Below are 17,908 nucleotides of genomic sequence, written 5' to 3' on the forward strand. Positions count from 1 at the left end.
TAATGGAGCAATAAAGGTATTACAGCAAATTACAGTATAATACAAATACAGTAAAAATAGACTAAATTACAAAATATTGTAAAATACAGTAAAATACTGTTTTGTAGCTATACAGTAATATTTTTTATACTGTAATAATATATTACAGTACAGTACTGTAAAATCAAAATACAGTAACTTACTGGCAACCGTGCTGCCAGTAACTTACTGTAAAAATACAAGAAAATTGTTAACAGTGTACGGAATCAAAAGGGGCTTACAAACCGCAGGAAAGATCTCGTAATTCCGGAATGATTTGCCAGTACTTATTTGTTGTTCACACCGATGTCACGGCACGATTTTTATTTCCTATTAAAGGAACAACCGGCGACGCAAACGTGTTTACTGGATGAACGCATGTGAAAGAACAGTGTTTCATACTTTTACAAGACCGAAAGAAATCTGTTGTCTTTGTTCGTGCTTTGTTTAATCTCCATCTGTGGCACTTTCTTTGTTGTAGCGGATTCCGTTTCTTATTCCGCCTTTTTGCTCTTTCAATCGCAACTTGAATGTCTTCATTACATGGCAGTTCTGAAGAACCCGTATAAAGACAACAAAAGTACAACTCGGATCCTTCATTTTTTTAAATGTTTTTAAATGCAACACTGTTGGTCGCTTATATCACCTCTCAACCTTTTTGACTTGAATTCATAATAAAATTTAACTAGTAAATTGTTTCCACAATAAAATTAGACCTCTTAAATAGGACCCTGCAAGTGGGTAGAATAAACACCAAAAATGCTCGGTCTCAATTAGATCGGCTAAGATAAAGTTATCGTTACCTCTGAAGAGCTTAACTACTCATAGTCTCTGTGTAGTGCTGAGTTATATATATAATACCTGTCCCCTAGGCCCTGGGGTGTATTTATCCTCATTAAATTTTTAGTTATTTGTTAACAGGGCCCCTCACAGCCCACGCCATTTGTTCTACTGGGAACAACTGGTGCCATGCCTGCTTCAGAATATGTACCTGCCTGCAAAGCTCTGTGGTACAATAATGTTTGAAGTCATCTATTCTTAAATGAGAAGTGCAAATAACACTTATCAGCATGTGTCTCTCTTTCTGTATGTCCTGTCAGAGCATTTGCATTGCAGTCCGCTCTCTCTCTCTTTAGGCCAACTTGTTATTTATTGAAATTGGCCCTCATGCAAAATGATTCATGTCTGACACTATGCTGGTGATGATATAAAAAGAAAAGCACAATAGGAACAGATAAAATTGAGATGAGTGTGATAGGACTAAACATAAATGGGGTTCCACATTTTAATAAAACAAAAGTTAGATCTTTCTACAACTATACCATAATGTTAGAACCGAACTCAATGTTGTAAATTAATACTTCTATTCAACCAAGAGGCAGATGCACAGATGGAGAAGAATAGGGTGGAAGAGATGCACAATTAAACAACAGTAAACAAATGTAAAATGAGTAAAGCAAAATGAAATGTGTACTCGAGTAAATTATTTAATTAAATTATTTTAATTATGCTTTATGGTCATGTTCCCAAAGAACAGCTAATTTATTTTTTACATTTCAAATCATAGCTACTTGGTATTTCTAATCTTCACATAGTAAGCAAGCAAGATGGTGGTCATTCATTTTGTGGTTGGCATGCTGTGGCTTATTTTTTTCGTTGTGCATGATGTTTATTGTTGTCAGCCCCATTACATGGTTTCCCTTAAACATGATCCCAAACACAATTGATGTGGGAGGGGGTAAGCCTCACACACTTTCAGAACTAAAAACAAAATCTGATAATACTTGATTGTGCCCAATAAACTGCTAAAGAATTTTAAATAAGAAATGTAAAATAACAATCTCCACTGATACAATTCAGACTATAATATATATAAAAACTTTCATTTCAAAACTTTTCGTATTACAGAAATTTAGTCATTGGACAAAAATAGTGGATATTATAAAGCCTACTCAATCAAATATAGTTCACTGTCCAGCCCCAGTTTCAAGATAAATAACACTTCACTTGTTACTTTTTACATTATGATACGACCAATGTCCCACACCAACCTCTTCCTAGAACTACATTAGAAGTCAGATAAGCCTTAATTCAATCACAGTGTAGCCATTACTTCAATATCTAAAAAAATATATATCAGTGGTTTTGCTGTTGTAATACTCTATATTATTTCATCTCATCTCATACTCACCCTTGTGATCATTTAAATTTTGATTTCATATTTTTAAGAACATTAGTAACCAAACCACATTGGCCCCCATTGACTTCCATTGAGAGACCATGGACACATTCCTCGAAGTATCTTCTTTTGTGTTTCTAAGAGGAATGCGTTATATAAAAATAAACATATGTATTTTATGCTCGAACTATCTCACAGACAGGGTTTAAACCTAGTCACAGACTATTTTAAAGGTTCAAGGTGTCTTAATCTAAAACAATTTAAACTGACATCTCTTAAAATATATCAGTGTCATTGTTTTGTCTCAAAATGCGCACCAGTAATGATTTTGCAAAGTATGGATGGAAAGGATGGCAAAGTATGTTTTTAAAAACGACTTACATATCCTCAATTTAACAAAGCCCTAGTCTTGTTTTAAAAAGACCCCTGTCAGGGAAACCGCCCAAAGTGTTTTCCAGTAGAGTTGACTATAATCTCTTAATTCCTCAAATACTGCCATCTGCTGGACACCAAGCCTAGGAACTGCCCTTTCATATATTTATTTGACAATATAATATTTTTTTAACATATAAAAGTAAGAGTTTATCTTTTTCCAGCTTTACAAATCATTTACGGTTTTCGCAAAATAAACGTAAATACCGTTATAAAATGTCTTGAGGCGTATTACGTAGTTTAGAGTTTGATTGGTTTGCCTGAATCTGTTTCTGGTCGATGAATCGTCAATCATTTTATCGAGTCTGATCTGCACGCAGACCGTCCGCAGATGTCGAATCGGTTTCCTGATCGGATGGTTTTCTTCTATAAGATTTTACATATTAAAACACGAGGTATGTTATTGTCGTGCAATTAAGTTGTGTGTGGGTTACCACTTTCGTGTACATCCCCTTTTTTGTCGTCTGAAGTGGCTTATTACTCGGTGAAAACACGATGTCGACTGAACTGCAGACCAGCCGAGTCAGAGGCCTGCTAATATCGGGTTGATTTCACGATGGATCACTTCTTTCGTCGAGATCTTATCAGTTTACATTTGCGCTGATTTTGCGTTGTATTTGTCAAAATATTGCTTTTATTTTATATACGAGACACTGATCACTCTTAACCCGATATTACGTTACTTTGCAAGCGAACGACGAGACAGATTTGAACTATCTATTAACCTTTAGTGCTGACTAGTTTCACTCCGTATGTAACAGTTAGCGTTATCGTCTGGTGCATCTTTCTAGCGTATTATGGTTGATTTAAATGAAAAAGTTAAAGTTTGTTATTTTGCTTGAAGTGCACATTGGGTGTAACCATCGCTCAACGGCGGCATATCTGTGCCCCAAAATATATTTAACTGTAGCTGTTATTTACAGCGGTCTTGGGATGGCTATAATGTTATTAGATCTGTAGTTATGATTTAGCCCTTGTCCTCTAACGTTGTCGGGTGTGGTTTCTCCAGGGCTAGATGCATAGATTTTTTCTGTCTTTTTTCGAATCGTACTGGTACATAAATATTAAAAGAGAACTGTAAATCAGATTAAGATCTGGCATTACAAATGGCTTCACTGTGTATAAAAATGCCCATTACTGTTTAGTAGACAATTTGTGTTCAAGTCGTCTGGTGGACCCAGCCACGAGTCTCTCTCATTTTGCATCAAAATACTCCCGCTGAAACAATTGGTCACAACGAACGACTGCGTATTTTACGATAACCGTCTGGCCTGGTTAACATTTTGCAAATGTTCATTCTATTTCTTTTATTTAGTCAGGTTTGTTCTACTGCATGACCTATGAATGGCTTAATGACAAAACGCAAATCCCGGGTTACGTTTTCATAAGGGCTCATTAAAACATTTTAAAGGGAATGTAGTAACATTCCATCCTTAAAACAACTGATTTTTGTGAGGCATCACCTATTTGGGCGTTTGCTATTACAATTTTAATGATAAAAAAACAAGCTCAGATATGTTTAAAGTAGGCCTGTTAAATGGGTCACATGACCCAGCTAAAACGAATATAATCGTTTGTTTTTACATTTCAAATTTTTAGTCATTTGGCAGACGCTTTTATTCAAAGCGACTTACAGTGGATTTATAACAGGGACAATCCCCCTGGAGCAACATGGAGTAAAGGACACACTGGTGGTGGTTGCTGGGATCGAACCAGCAACCTTTGATTTACCAGTTCAGTGGTTTAACCCACTAGACCACCATCCCCAGATGTGATGCAATGTGTATACACAATTTAAGGTAAATAAACACTGTATTTTTCACATACCTTGCATGTTTGAATCTCCTCTTTGCCCCGCCTCTGGCTCAAAGCGAGGTGTGCTATGATTGGCCAGTTAACCAGTGCGTAGTGATTGATCAATACTGTCAGCCTGAAACAGAAATGTAACATCTCTTATCATATTTGGAAAATCAGGTTCCAAAGCAATTGTACTGACAGGTCCCTCACCTTACTTGCGTATACATTTGGACGCTCTAACCACAAAATGATGTAGATTTTTGGGGGTGTGGGTGCACAAGGTCTGGGTGAGCATTCCTTTTAGATAGATTACATCTTTTGCTCCGACACTTAAATTTTGCGCATTCCAATACATGCATGGGCAACATATAACACACCATGGAGATAAATAAAAAAAAAGGAAGTCGTGCATATAGCTTTCCTGTTGCTCAGTTAGAGCATGGAACTAGCAATGCCAAGGTCATGGGTTCGATCCCAGGGGATTGCACAAAGTCAGAAACAAATGTAAAATACAGTGCAATGTAAGTCGCTTTGGTTAAAAGCGTCTTCCAAATACATAAATGTAAATATTAAGACCTTAAAAATCTCAATACTTTAGTAGTCTGTAAATGTCAATACCATAGCATGCTTTGGTAAAAAGAAAAACATGCCTAAGCACAAATGTATTTTTCATCATATCTAATAAGACATTTAACACATTTTTTTTTATCATTTTTTTGTTTTAATGAGTTTATTTTTTTGTGTTACTGAGTTATAGTTCTTTAAGTCATTACTGCCATTATGTTTCGGTGGTTTTGTGAGAATTACCCAGTTATGTTAGTGTTTCTAATATCTTAGTAACGTAATTTAATGTTAATGTAATAAAGGTAAGGATCATATTATGATATGAATGCTTTAATGTCCCCTCCCCTTCTTTATAAACATCATGCCATTTATAGGTGTATTATAATAAAGACAATAATAAACAGCATAACTTTGTTTTAATGCTTGTGGAATTTATTTTGCTTTAATACAGGTTTAGTACAGTTTCTTTACAAAATGAGTGTGTGTTTGTTGATAAGGATGGACAATAGCATGAACTGCAAAGTCGATTTGCAAAAAATTGCTTTGTTTTATTATTAACATGCAACTAGCACTTAAAATATTTTGGTCACAGTTGTCAGTGGATTAAGAGTATGGTAGGGCTGGGTGATGTGTTAAAAAAAAAAGATGGATAATTGACTTAATATTATGTTCAATCTGCGGATACGGAAGGGGAGGGAATTCATTCCAGACCCGCCAAGAGCCAAACAAACAGGCATGCGTATACAAACACACAGGCGCGCACAAACCAGTGTTGTGTTGACTTCTTTCATAAGGTAAAGCACATAGATAAGCCATTGCTTTTATGCCAGGCATGCGCACATCAATGTTATGTCATTTTTTTGCATTATAAAATCATCCTACCTGTTTATTTTATACTGCTACGGGAATATGATATTGTATTTTCGTTGTTAAATCATTCAACATATTATTTAATACCTATAGTACAATTTGATTGTTTTTTCTGTAAATTAATCCAATATGGTTAATTTATGCTGGCAGGATAATCTGACAGGGTATTTACGCTGTAAATTAATTGTATGTGTTTATTTTAAGATGGTAGGACTATCTGACAGGGTACTTTGCATTATCACAGAAAACATTATCACATTCAACTGACCGAACAAAACAGCGTTTCCAAAATTCTGTCACTTACTGACTTCCTGGGCATATGAACATTAACGTTCACACTAAAGCCTACATCGCAATGTAATGTTATAACGTGTATTTTCCATTATTATCAATTATCGTCTGGTATCTGTCTATTGTAATCGGCGATATACGATAACATCGTCACATCGCCCAGCCCTACTGTTTGGTACATCATTTTGTCCTGTATTGAGGCTATATGTCCCTCCCTGCTCACATTAAGTTTTCAGACAAATTTCTTGTACTAGCTAAAATTAGGAGAAAGATGTATGCATGTGTGTGATAAGGTATGCCTTAACTGTTATATTTTCCGCAGTCTGTCTTGTCCTGTCTGCTTGCTGTTTTTCTTCTTCAGCAAGGACATGGAATGCTGTTTAAATCCAATGGGGCTCAGGAGGATTTTGAAGCTGGAGATTTAAATGTGTGAACAAAGGAGAAATTGGTTGCAACCATTTTGCCATTAATGTGTCAAGACGTGAAACAACAAGCCCAGTAACCCTTTTTGTGTGTGTTTTTCCCCCTAATTCTTTCAGCTTTGCATTGTTCTTGGAAAGTTGTGTGCCCCCGGTTGCAAATTGCCTGAACCATTTTGGGAGTCCACCGCTCTTGGACCCAGTTTCCCTCCAGCTAGCACAAATAAAGACTCAGTTGGCATTGCACCAGCTGAATGCGTTTGCTGGCAGAAGCATAACTCCCCCAGCAATTGTTTCACCTTCTTTGACCTTGCTCAACTTTCTTAAGGTCACAATGTCCCATCAAAGATATAATCCCTGTGGTGGACAGTTTCCTGTTGATCAGAGACCAATCGTGCCTGGCCAGTATTGTCCGGGGTCACAGCCTGGATTAGTGCTGGGATCAGCCCGTCATGGTCCGGGATCTATGTCTAATTCTCGTGGGGGTTTGATGGGTAACCAGCAGATGCCCATCTCTTTGGGACGTCAGTCACAGATTTCTCCAGATCTTGAAGCTTCTATAGACAGAAACCTTCGGGGAGCCCGTGAGGAAGTTCGCCTTCTTGCTCAAATGTTGCAGCAGCCCAAATCGACAGACCCCCGAATGAAAAAGGACATGAGGGATAAAGTACTTCCGTCAGGAGGAAGTGGTTTTACAGGGACTTCGAGATCTGATGATGTGGACTGGTCCAGGTACCAGGCACCTAGCAAGCTCTTAGCCTCCTCAAGCATGGATTGTTCTCCAAGTTCCTCTCAGATGTTCCAGTTGTCAGGTTTTGGTGGAAGTGTGGGATCTAGGCTTTCGGGTAGCCAACCACCACCAGGACAACAGCCTTTACGCTACACCTCGGAAAGTGCCAGCAGCATCCTAGCAAGCTTTGGACTCTCAAATGAGGACCTCGAGCTTCTAAGCCACTATCCAGATGATCAGCTGACTCCTGACAACCTACCGTTCATTTTACGAGACATCCGTATGCGTAAAGTGAAGAGGAACGTTAATGCAAGATCTGAACTCATAGACTATGACCCTCGACAAGTCATTGACTATGGACATTCTAGTAAATTTGGCTATCCTGAGGAGGGCCCGGATGGGTTTACAAGTGAGCATCTACCTGAAGAGTCACCTAAGTTTGTGAGAGAAGTCCCTGCCCCCATCTTTAGTGGAATTGGTGTTAAAAAGCATCCTCAGCCATGTCAAGCTGCTTCAGGAGCTGCGCACGTTTCAAGTCTTCAAAAGCCTCTGGCAATGGACTCAAGACCCACTAAGACGATTCCAGGAAGACCAGCTGTTTCCCAGGCTGTTCAACCACCTTCACAGATTCCACCTCTGCTTGGTGTTCCATCAATAATGAACGCTGATAATATCTCCGGACCTCCAACTGCTAATTGGATTCCATTCATTCCACCCCCAGTCAGCGCGACCATAACCAAGAGGCTCCCGACTCCTACCATGATGAATGATTACTCTGCAGCGACTCCAAGAATCTTTCCTCATACATGCTCTCTATGTAACATTGAATGTGTCCAGATTAAGGTGAGTATCTTCTTAACCAGTAGTGTGCGTAATTTGGCAGATTTTTGTACTTTTGTTGTATGTAAAAGGGTTACATACCGGTTGATTCTTTTGAATCGTTTGGTTGACTTGGAGTTAACATTGTACTACATATAACAATAAAATAAAGTGTACGAAATCTGTAGTGAAATTTGAATGTTTTTTTAACATAAATTCCTCATTAAATGAGCATTTGCCACATTGCTGGTAAAGTGTCAAGCTTTTGAGTAGATGATTCTGAAGGTGGGACTTTTTAAAATCAGAATTAGCATCTTGACTACTCCAAGACAGTTCCAGTTTCGGAAGCCTTGGAAGGAGACCTTGACATCCCAGTACTGCAAACAAAAAGAGAACTGTAATTTTGCTGCAATCTATTATCATCCCCTGATTTTTGGACTTGCTGAAAAATATAGTCTTTTTTGTGAAGACCCGGTGACCTACAACAGCACTGAAGAGGAAAGGCAGATTGCGGTGTCCCTCAAGAATGAACATCTTTGTAATACCTGATGCAAAACTTTGGACTTTTCATGTAAAAATTACTTTTGTAATGAACTATGAGCTTAGATTTCTTTTCTCCAAAAGCAGGGCTGTAGTTTGTTTAACAAGCCGTCTTTTATTTATTGTTCTGACTTTTTTTATTTAGTGTATATACATACATACATGCATACACACATACATACAAACATACATACACACATACATTCATATATGAATGTTGATGTTCTTTTTTATCTGTGTACACGATTTACAAATTCAATTTTGTCAAAGGCACAGTTCTGTTGTTTATGATGGATATAATGCTGAAAAAAAACATTCTGTATATATTTTGACGTTCTTTGGATTGTAGTATTTTTATTTTTCGTTTACAGGACTGGATTGAACACCAGAACACAAATTTACACATTGAGAATTGTAGGCTTCTAAGGAAACAGTAAGTGCTTTATGACTGGCTGCAGATGATGAATGTGACCTTGCTTGTGAAAACCCGGCTAAAATTTTATTTTAGCTTTACAGCAAAATCTTCCTTAATGTAAAGAACATTCTATGAAAGTATAACAAAAAAATTTTGACTGAGTACGGCCATGTCAAAGTTCAGAGTGAAATTAATGGTTGAAATCCAATTTTGATGCTCGGTTTTCACAGGCAGGGTCACATATTTATTTGCCTTAAGTTAGAAATTTTATGGGAAATAAATGGAAAGCAATACGTGTCTTTTGTTTTGTAGATACCCTGACTGGAATGCTGAAGCTGTGTCTGTTTCAAGGTATGACTGCTACCAAGAGGAAATTTTTGACCATGTGTTTGCCAAAGAGTTTAATACATACTTCATAGGCTGTTTATTCATCTGAAAATACTTAAATTTACTTTGTCAATTGTCCGCAGACCTGATCCCAAATTGGAACACAGCAGCTCCAAACGTCACACCCTACCTCACTCGTACTCCAGATCCCCTAGCCCGAAGCGGCGCCATGACTCAAGTCGTCGCAGACGTTCACATTCTCGTTCGCGATCCAGGAGCCCCCGGAGGTACCGGCGATCCAGCCGGTCTAGGTCTCCCCGTAGGAGCAGGTCTCGCTCCCCCCGTAGGAAGACTAGAGTCAGCCCTTACAGACGGAGGTCCCGTACTCCAACTTACCAACGGTCAAGGTCTCCAAATTACAACAGCAGGCGTTCTCCTGGACGCCGCTCAAGCCCCCACCGGCAGCAGAGATCGAGCAGTAGTGAACGGCTGGCCAAAAAACTCATCATGTCATCAGGTAATCTCAATTACTCATTTAGCAGACTCTTTTATCCAAAGCGACTTACAGAGAGTTCAGGGAGCAATAAAGCAATATGTCATACAGGAGGAATAACACAATAGGTGCAAATACCAAGTTTCTAGTGTCCACAAAAGCCAGAACAATAGCTGTTGAGAGAAAATCATTTTTTTTTTGTCTCAAGTATTCACAGAAGTAGTAGTACCTTTTCATACAGTGAGGTGATTGTGTTAAAATTAGCACTTGTTTATTTTTTGTTAATGTAATGGCTGAGTTGACTAATGCACAGTGTTGTTTTCTCACCAACAGCTGACCTCTCATCAATTACAGATAGTAAAACCTTGAAGGCTGTGGTAGAGTCCTTAGCACCAGCCCTACTGGCTGAACTAGCAAAGAAGAAAAGTAGTTCCACTGCTTCCTCTTCAAAGGGTACCAGCAGCAGTAGCAAACGGCCTTTGTCTCCTAAGAGAAGCGAATCTTCCTCGTCTAGCAAAACCCTTACCCAGAAGACTACTACATATTTAGAGGTATATGATTAGTTATAAAAAGTTGTACACTGTGTGTGCTTGTTTCTCTTATTTTGCCACACAGTTAACTTTAATAAAGAGAGCAAATGTAAGCTTATCTTTACTGATAGTTTGGTACACAAACAAACTGCTATCAAACTTTTTTACATGATGTAAAGACTACATCCAAGGGCGCTCCAGGCACGTCCTGTTTGCTAAGGATCAAAGGAGTTCCTTCCCGCACCACCAGCAAAGAACTGACTGATGCCATTGAACCTTACGGCAAGATTCATACTGCCATCCTTCTTAAGGCAATAAATCAGGTAATTAATTAATAAAACTATGTTTACAGATAGGAAATGTAACAAATTATGTCTATGACATCGTTGGCTTTCAGGGTAAATTACTTATTATCAGTGGTTTACATAATGAGTGGTTTGAATAAAATCTTTCATATTTTACTCACCCTCATGCCATCCCAGCTTTTGGTTTTCTTTAGGTTTACTCAAACAAATAATTTTGTTAAAGGGATACTTCACCCAAAAATGAAAATTCTGTCATCATTTACTCACCTTCGAGTTGTTCCAAATCTGTATAAATTTCTTTGTTCCAATGAACACAGAAAGAAATTTGGAAAAATCCTTATAAGCAAACAGATTTTGCCCCCATTGACTCTCATTGTAGGAAAAAACACAATGGTAGTAAAAGTGCCCCAGAACTGTTTGCTGTCCTACATTCTTCAGAATGTTTTTTGTTTCTACAGAACAAAAATAAATTGATAGTTATTTTTCTACTATGGGAGTCTAAGGGGGGAGGAGGGGTCTGTCTGGTTATAAGCATTCTTCCAAATATCTTTCTCTATTTATCTGATCAAAGAAATGTATACAGATTTGGAACAACTCGGGTGCGTAAATGATGACAGAATTATAAATTTTGGGTGAAGTATCCCTTTTAAATCCTGTTATGGTATTTGAAATGTTGATGATCCAAATAGCACATCCATCTATAAAAGGGATAGTTCACCCAAAAACAAAAAATATGGTCATTTACTCACATTTGAGGTGTCTCAAATCTGTATTAATAAACACAGAGAAAGATTTTTGAAGAATTCTTAGAAACAAACAGTTTTTTGTACTCATTGACTACCATAGTAGGAAAAAATACTTTTTCTGTTTTGTTTTGTTCTGTTCTGTTTAACCCTAAATAAGATATTTTGAAGAAAGTAGGAAAGTAAACTCTTCTTTGGGCACTTTTGACCACTATTGTCCTTTTTCCTACCATGGTAGTCAATGTGGTCTAAGAAAGGTTTGGCTACATGCATTCGTCCAAATATCTTCTTCTGTGTTCAACCAAACAAAGACATTAATACAGATTTGGAACAACTTGAGAGTGAGTAATTCATGACAGGATTAAAATTTTTGGGTAAATTATCCCTTTGAGTTATACAATTAACTAAGCATTTAAATATACACTAGTCACATGACACTCAATAACCAATGAGATTTGAAGGTAGCAGCATGTTTGTTTAGAATGGGCTAGGCCTTAGTCCAGTGACTATATTTAAGTACCTTTTTTAAACTCCTTTGTCTCAAGACACACACTAGGGATGTTTTGACTACTTGACTAATTCACTTAAAAATGAAAATTCTGTCTTTTACTAACTGTCTTGTCATTTCAAGACTTTTGATTCTTCGATAAAACACAGAAGACGACATTTTGAAGAATGATGTTAACTGGCGCTATTCACTTGTATTGGTTTTGTGTCCATACAATAGAAGTGAATGGGGGCCAGTGCTTTTCGGTTACCAACTTTCTTCAAAATATCTTCTTTTGTGGTCTGCAGAAGTAAGTAAATCATAAAGATTTGAAATGACATGAGGGTAAGTAAAGGATAAGAGAATTTTCATTTTTGGGTGAACTATCACTTTAAGTCTTGTCTGTGAATCCGGGCATTAATGTACATTTATTTTATTTACACATTTTGTGCCAAAGAAGTTGTTAATAAAGTTGTTATCCATCTGTTGAATGTATTTAAAATGTTGAGGCTATCGAACGAGTCTCATCAAATAAAACTTTTATTTCATATCATATCATTCCATTCCATTTTTCTTTATTAGTATGTTTTAGTACTGGATTTTCAAAGAGCGGGATGGGGATCAAATGTTAAATTCATTTGTGTTTTTTCTTTAGGCCTCAGTGTGTATGGAGAGAGAGGAGGATGCCAGAATTCTGCTCAGGTGTAAAAACATGAAAATTCATGGGCAGTTGGTCAGCATTTACATGGAGAAAGTAAGTTGAGACATTAAGAACTTAAAGGTCATCAAGTGCATCAACAGATTGGTTTAGTAAATTCCTGACATTACAGGCCCGTAGCCAGGGGGGTCCAGAGTTTAAAGAGCCACGAAACACTAAACAACATTTACTTTGATGTAAAAAAAAGTTGGTTATGTTGCACATCATAGAAAACAATGTTAGCAACTGTATGTTATTTCAGGAGAGAAAACTAGTTAATTTCTATCTTTTTTTAGCTTTTTTCGCCTTCTGGGTATAAAATCCTCATCTGGCCAACATGACAGGATATGATGTGGCGATGTACTATTGTACATTATTACTCATTATTATTTATGACAGTGCCTTCTGATTGGAGCGCACGTCTTCCTTGTCAGAACCTTCGCTGGTATTTAACGGCTGCTTTTCTCACAGCATTCAGGCCGACAGGGTTCGTACGGGTGATGGAAATTCTGAAAAATTATTGATTTTTAATGTGGTGCAGGTTTAAAAAATGCTTGGATTTGGGACAAAGAGCTTGATATACTGCTTAAAATTTTAATTGCTTGTTTATCAAATCAGTATGTTACAATAGTTAACTTTTTAGAAAAATAACTGAAAAGTTCTTATTGCGTTTGACGTTCAAATTAAAAACATTCTGCTAGAGTTTGCCGCTCTGATTCTGCACACGTGGCAGCAGCTACATAGGCTTTTTTTCAGAGTTCAGATGCAAAACTCTCTAAAAGCAATCTCTGTCAAAAATTTGATTGTGATGTTTAGTGAATGCTTTCCGTAGTATACATTATCCTACTCAAAATTTTTTGCTTCAAAACCCACTAAATACCACACTTTTCCCGGTCTGAAACATCTGGTTTTGCTGGAAGTAAAATGAAATGTAAGAGCCTGATAAAAAATGCTTATATAAACAAAAAGTCATCTTATGGACTTTTTGGGATTTGCATCTGAATTCTTCAGATGGAACAGACTACAGGGAGGATTGAAAACGAAAAACAATTTATGGTTGAAATGAAGATCAAATTATCGAAAAACCTTCTCCAAAGTCTGCAAAAAGGACATTTTTCTACATGGGGAGTTATCATTTTGATCCACGTAAGAAGTTTGCAGTGAATTTTGTTTTTCATCTTGTTGCGGCACTCGGAGTAAAGCTGTGGAATGGACGTGGAGGATAAATATTTTTGGCTGGGTATTTCGTAACGTGGATCCACGACTTTGAGCAGTTTTTTAAAGCCCTCATTTTCCACAGTCTTTATGGGAATCATGTCTTTGGCCAGGTAAAATGCGACCGCGTCAGTGACATCTTTCCAGCGCTTGTTCATTCTGTCATACGGATACGGAGTTCCTTTCTCAAATGGTTCTTTCGGTAAAGTCGTTGTTTAAGCCTTTTAGTTTCCGTATGCTTGGTTGTACCTGATTTACTCGCGTGGGATCCCTTTATAATTTGACTGTCGGCATACTCTTTCAGTCCCTTTATTTTGAGGTGGTTAAAAAGGTTCGTTGTGTTGCCTTACGACGCTCGAATCTTATCATTGCCACATTTTGCAAATAACTGTTGTTTGGGCCGTGTCAGTTGGGGAAAACCCAAACCATTTCAATATTACTGATGTAGAATTTTTTTTAGGGACCAAGTCCTCCGTGTTTCCCTCCATCTTCACTGACCGCATCACTTAATCTTACTGAATTCACAAGCAACGTATACGAGCTTGTTTACATGGCGCAATCTATCGCAAGTATGTTGACGAATTCTATAGAACAGCACTATATAGGACGATTTAACGATTTTCCCGAAAACGTGGATCGTGCAGTCATTTTAATCGTTCGCGATCTAATATCGTCATATCGCACACCCCTACACTCAGTATAAGGCCTAATGAAATGATGCAAAACTCGTCTCAAATAAAATTAGGGGAATATATTAATATATATTTGTTCTTTTTTTTTTTGGACAAAAAGTAGACTACGTTATTTGGCAATATAGATGACCGAAGTAATGAAAAGTGAAAATAATAACTACATGCTTTATAGATCTGGCTAACCAAAGGCTCCAAATGTTTTAAAACTTTCTGAAAAACACTCTAATAAAATGTTCTATATTGCACTAAAAGAGGTTCTTCGATCGTAATCACATCAATCAAAATGAACCATGGTAAAATGACAAAACATCAAATTAATGGAAAACAATACATTAATAATGAACTTTGAGTAGGCTATTTGTGCGAGAGCAAATGCCCTTCGAGTCTGTCCGTTGGCTACTGCCTTGATTTGATCTCTCGGGGTATTATTATTTGATTTTACCACAAATTTCAGGTACAAGAAAACCATAACAAATTTACCAGTGATACAGATCCTATTCATTGATTGACGTTCAAAAGCCACGATTTTCAACTAAAACAGAATAAAATTAAACTTGATTACTGACCCACTGGCTCTGAACCTGAGCTCGTGCATGAAAAATGTGTGTTTTGGGCATAATGTGCAGTAAAACAATCAGAGTATCATCTCCCATTCCCTTAAAGAGCCAGTTGCGCATGCGCTATGGCGGATTCGCTATTTACATGGCGGAATTTGCAAGAGCAACTGAACGCTTCTTCAGAGAGGAAACTCGTGCACAAGGTTAATACGTGGGAGCAGAACTTTCAATCAGTCAGTGATGCAGTCTATGTCAGTTGCCTCAAAATAGTAACGCGCCAGCAATGCACCTGAACACACCTCGGTTCCAGACGAGCAGGCCAATGGGTGGATATGCATTTGCTATTTAAACGTGATATGAAAATGACTGCAAAACTGCATTCGACTGAAACTAGCAAAAAACACAACGTAAAATTCAGGCCCTGCAAGCTCTTGCAAATGATAGTAAATTTTTTTGGAGGCATGTAAAATGTGGGCCTATTTAATTTGCCATCCACAGTCATGGCATACACAGTCAAACAATTTAAGTTTGGAATGTCGTTTTAGGATCTTTTTAGCACAATATCATCACTTCTTGGGATTAAGTATGTATACTGGAAAAGCATGAAAACACATATTGAAAATACTGGAAAAGTGCTGCAATTTGACTTTATAAAAGGTGTAAGAACCCTGCGCCCATTTTTCAAAAACAACAGTGAGGTAGAATTTAGCTGAAAGGGAAGGTTTCGTGACACTTCAAGTCGTTTTTTGTGAATTATTGTAACGCAAATGTGTCCTTTAAAATAACAAATGCCAATAATTAGAAACACTGGCTTCTGAAGCACAAAAAATGTGAGAGCAAAAACGACACTTCAACGACAACAGCTTCAGTGGTGCAGTGCGTAACACAAGTTTATTAGTTTTGATGGTATCAAACGAGTTTGAATCCACCTTTCGCCAAACTAACTACATTTTCACATCACATATCATAAAGGCAATTGCATTTTTCTACAAAATGAAGTAAATATTTGAAAAATGGCCAACATGTGTTTAATAATACTTGTATGGTAAGGTTTTGGGTAGTAGGTCTTCCGGTTGAATGAGTTGTGAGTGAGTGTGTGCGTGCGTGCGTGGGTAACGTTCTGCATTATCTGCATTGCATACCCGTTTTCACATAACGACACACTTTAAGAAGGTTACATAGTAGTGAGTTGCATGTAGGAACATTTTATTTTACATTTTTTGCATGTTTTTCGACGCATAATTTCACAGCATGACACTTGTCAAGTTTGGTCCCATAAAATCATTTTCCAAAACAAAATTGTTGACAAATGATGGGTGGCTAATGGAACGGAGACCAGGGAGAGAGTGCTGTTTAAGTAAACCTGACTCCCCTACTTCAAGGGTTGCTCTAGCGGCACACATAAAAACATAACGACACACTTTAGGAAGGTAACTTAGTAGGGAGTTGCATGTAGGAACATTTTATTTTAAATTTTTTGCATGTTTTCGAGGCATTATTTCACTGCATGACATTTGTCAAGTTTGGTCCCATAAAATCATTTTCCAAAAACAAAATTGTTGACAAATGATGGGTGGCTAATGGAACGGAGACCCGCGAGAGAGAGCTGTTTAAGTAAACCTGACTCCCCTACTTCAAGGGTTGCTCTAGCGGCAGATGCTTAGCCACTTTATTAGAGCGCTTGTCGGACAGATGCTGGTTCAAGACCTGCTCGAGCAGGTAGAGTAGGACCAGTTCGTCATTTTGGAAAACCACTAGCCACAGTTTCAAGCCCTGTTTATAGGTTAATAGTCAGAAGTTTATCATTTGTTAACTTTATTATTCATATAATTTTGTTAAATTTATTATTAATTTTATATATATTAAAGTTGAATGATTTATAACATGTATTAGTAATATTAGGTATTCATTATATTTATTACAGTTATATGATTTATAGCAATTATTAGTGATATTAGGTAGTTATTGACACCCTAAGACAGCCCACACTAATTTTTAAACCCTGGCCTCCAGGTTAACTAAATGTTAGTACATGTTTGTTAGTTATTGTATTAACAACTGAAAGTAGTGTTGTAGTCGAAACCACAAAGACCAAAACCAGAGGGTGTCGAGAACAAGACCAAGACTTGAGGGGCTTAGACCAAGACTTGAGGGGCTTAGACGTAGACTTGAGGGGCTTAGACCAAGACTTGAGGGGCTTAGACCGAGACCAGCACTCCCAAAATGATTTCAAAAGATCCACAAACATTTAAGTCATAATAAAAGAAGTAACTTGGGTGATTTATTGTGCAGAAATGTATGTGTATGATGTTTTATGTTCCATGTTTTATCACCCACCTACTGTTACAATTTTTGTGCTGGTAAAAATTCCAACAACTAAACAAGATAAATTGAAGACTGTGACCTTCAACAAAACATTCAGTGACTTGAGTTTTTATCTAATATAAAATTATATAATTATACAAAATCAATATAACATCAGATACCTTTTTTGCAATCACATCTTCGATATTGTGGGGATTTGTGTATTCATTTTGTTGACAGATTTTATTAAGAAAATCCCACATTCTTCTGTTACTTTTGTTACTCGTTCCTTATTTGATTCATCTCTTACCAACAGTACAAGTGTTGAATGCTTTTAAAGCCAGAAGTTTTACATCCAATCGCATGAATGATGTTAAAAAACAGGTTTCAAGTTTTTGTAAGTGTCCTAATGTTGTATTGGAGTCCCCAACAACATGTTCAAATGTATCAAAGGTAAAAAAGGTGCTATTTTCTTAAAATATGC

General features: G+C 37.2%; 1 protein-coding gene across 4 annotated transcripts in view; it reads left to right on the plus strand.

Annotated features, from left to right (window-relative positions):
* The window catches only part of znf638 (zinc finger protein 638), a 37,915-nt gene that overhangs the window by 8,601 nt on the left and 11,406 nt on the right, over positions 1–17,908 (plus strand). Inside the window, exons 1-9 of one of the 4 annotated variants that reach the window (XM_056772684.1) lie at positions 1,657–3,024; positions 4,280–4,428; positions 6,691–8,143; positions 9,031–9,092; positions 9,387–9,425; positions 9,545–9,918; positions 10,228–10,445; positions 10,604–10,747; positions 12,615–12,713. In XM_056772684.1, the coding sequence (XP_056628662.1) occupies positions 4,409–4,428; positions 6,691–8,143; positions 9,031–9,092; positions 9,387–9,425; positions 9,545–9,918; positions 10,228–10,445; positions 10,604–10,747; positions 12,615–12,713 (2,409 nt within the window). In that variant the 5' untranslated portion in view covers positions 1,657–3,024; positions 4,280–4,408. Of the gene's footprint in view, positions 1–1,656; positions 3,025–4,279; positions 4,429–6,473; positions 6,579–6,690; positions 8,144–9,030; positions 9,093–9,386; positions 9,426–9,544; positions 9,919–10,227; positions 10,446–10,603; positions 10,748–12,614; positions 12,714–17,908 lie in introns of those variants that run through there. The other 3 variants (XM_056730188.1, XM_056729434.1, XM_056731029.1) reach the window with 3 other exon arrangements.

Source organism: Triplophysa dalaica, chromosome 1 (assembly GCF_015846415.1).
Source record: "Triplophysa dalaica isolate WHDGS20190420 chromosome 1, ASM1584641v1, whole genome shotgun sequence".
Taxonomy (NCBI): Eukaryota; Metazoa; Chordata; class Actinopteri; order Cypriniformes; family Nemacheilidae; genus Triplophysa; species Triplophysa dalaica.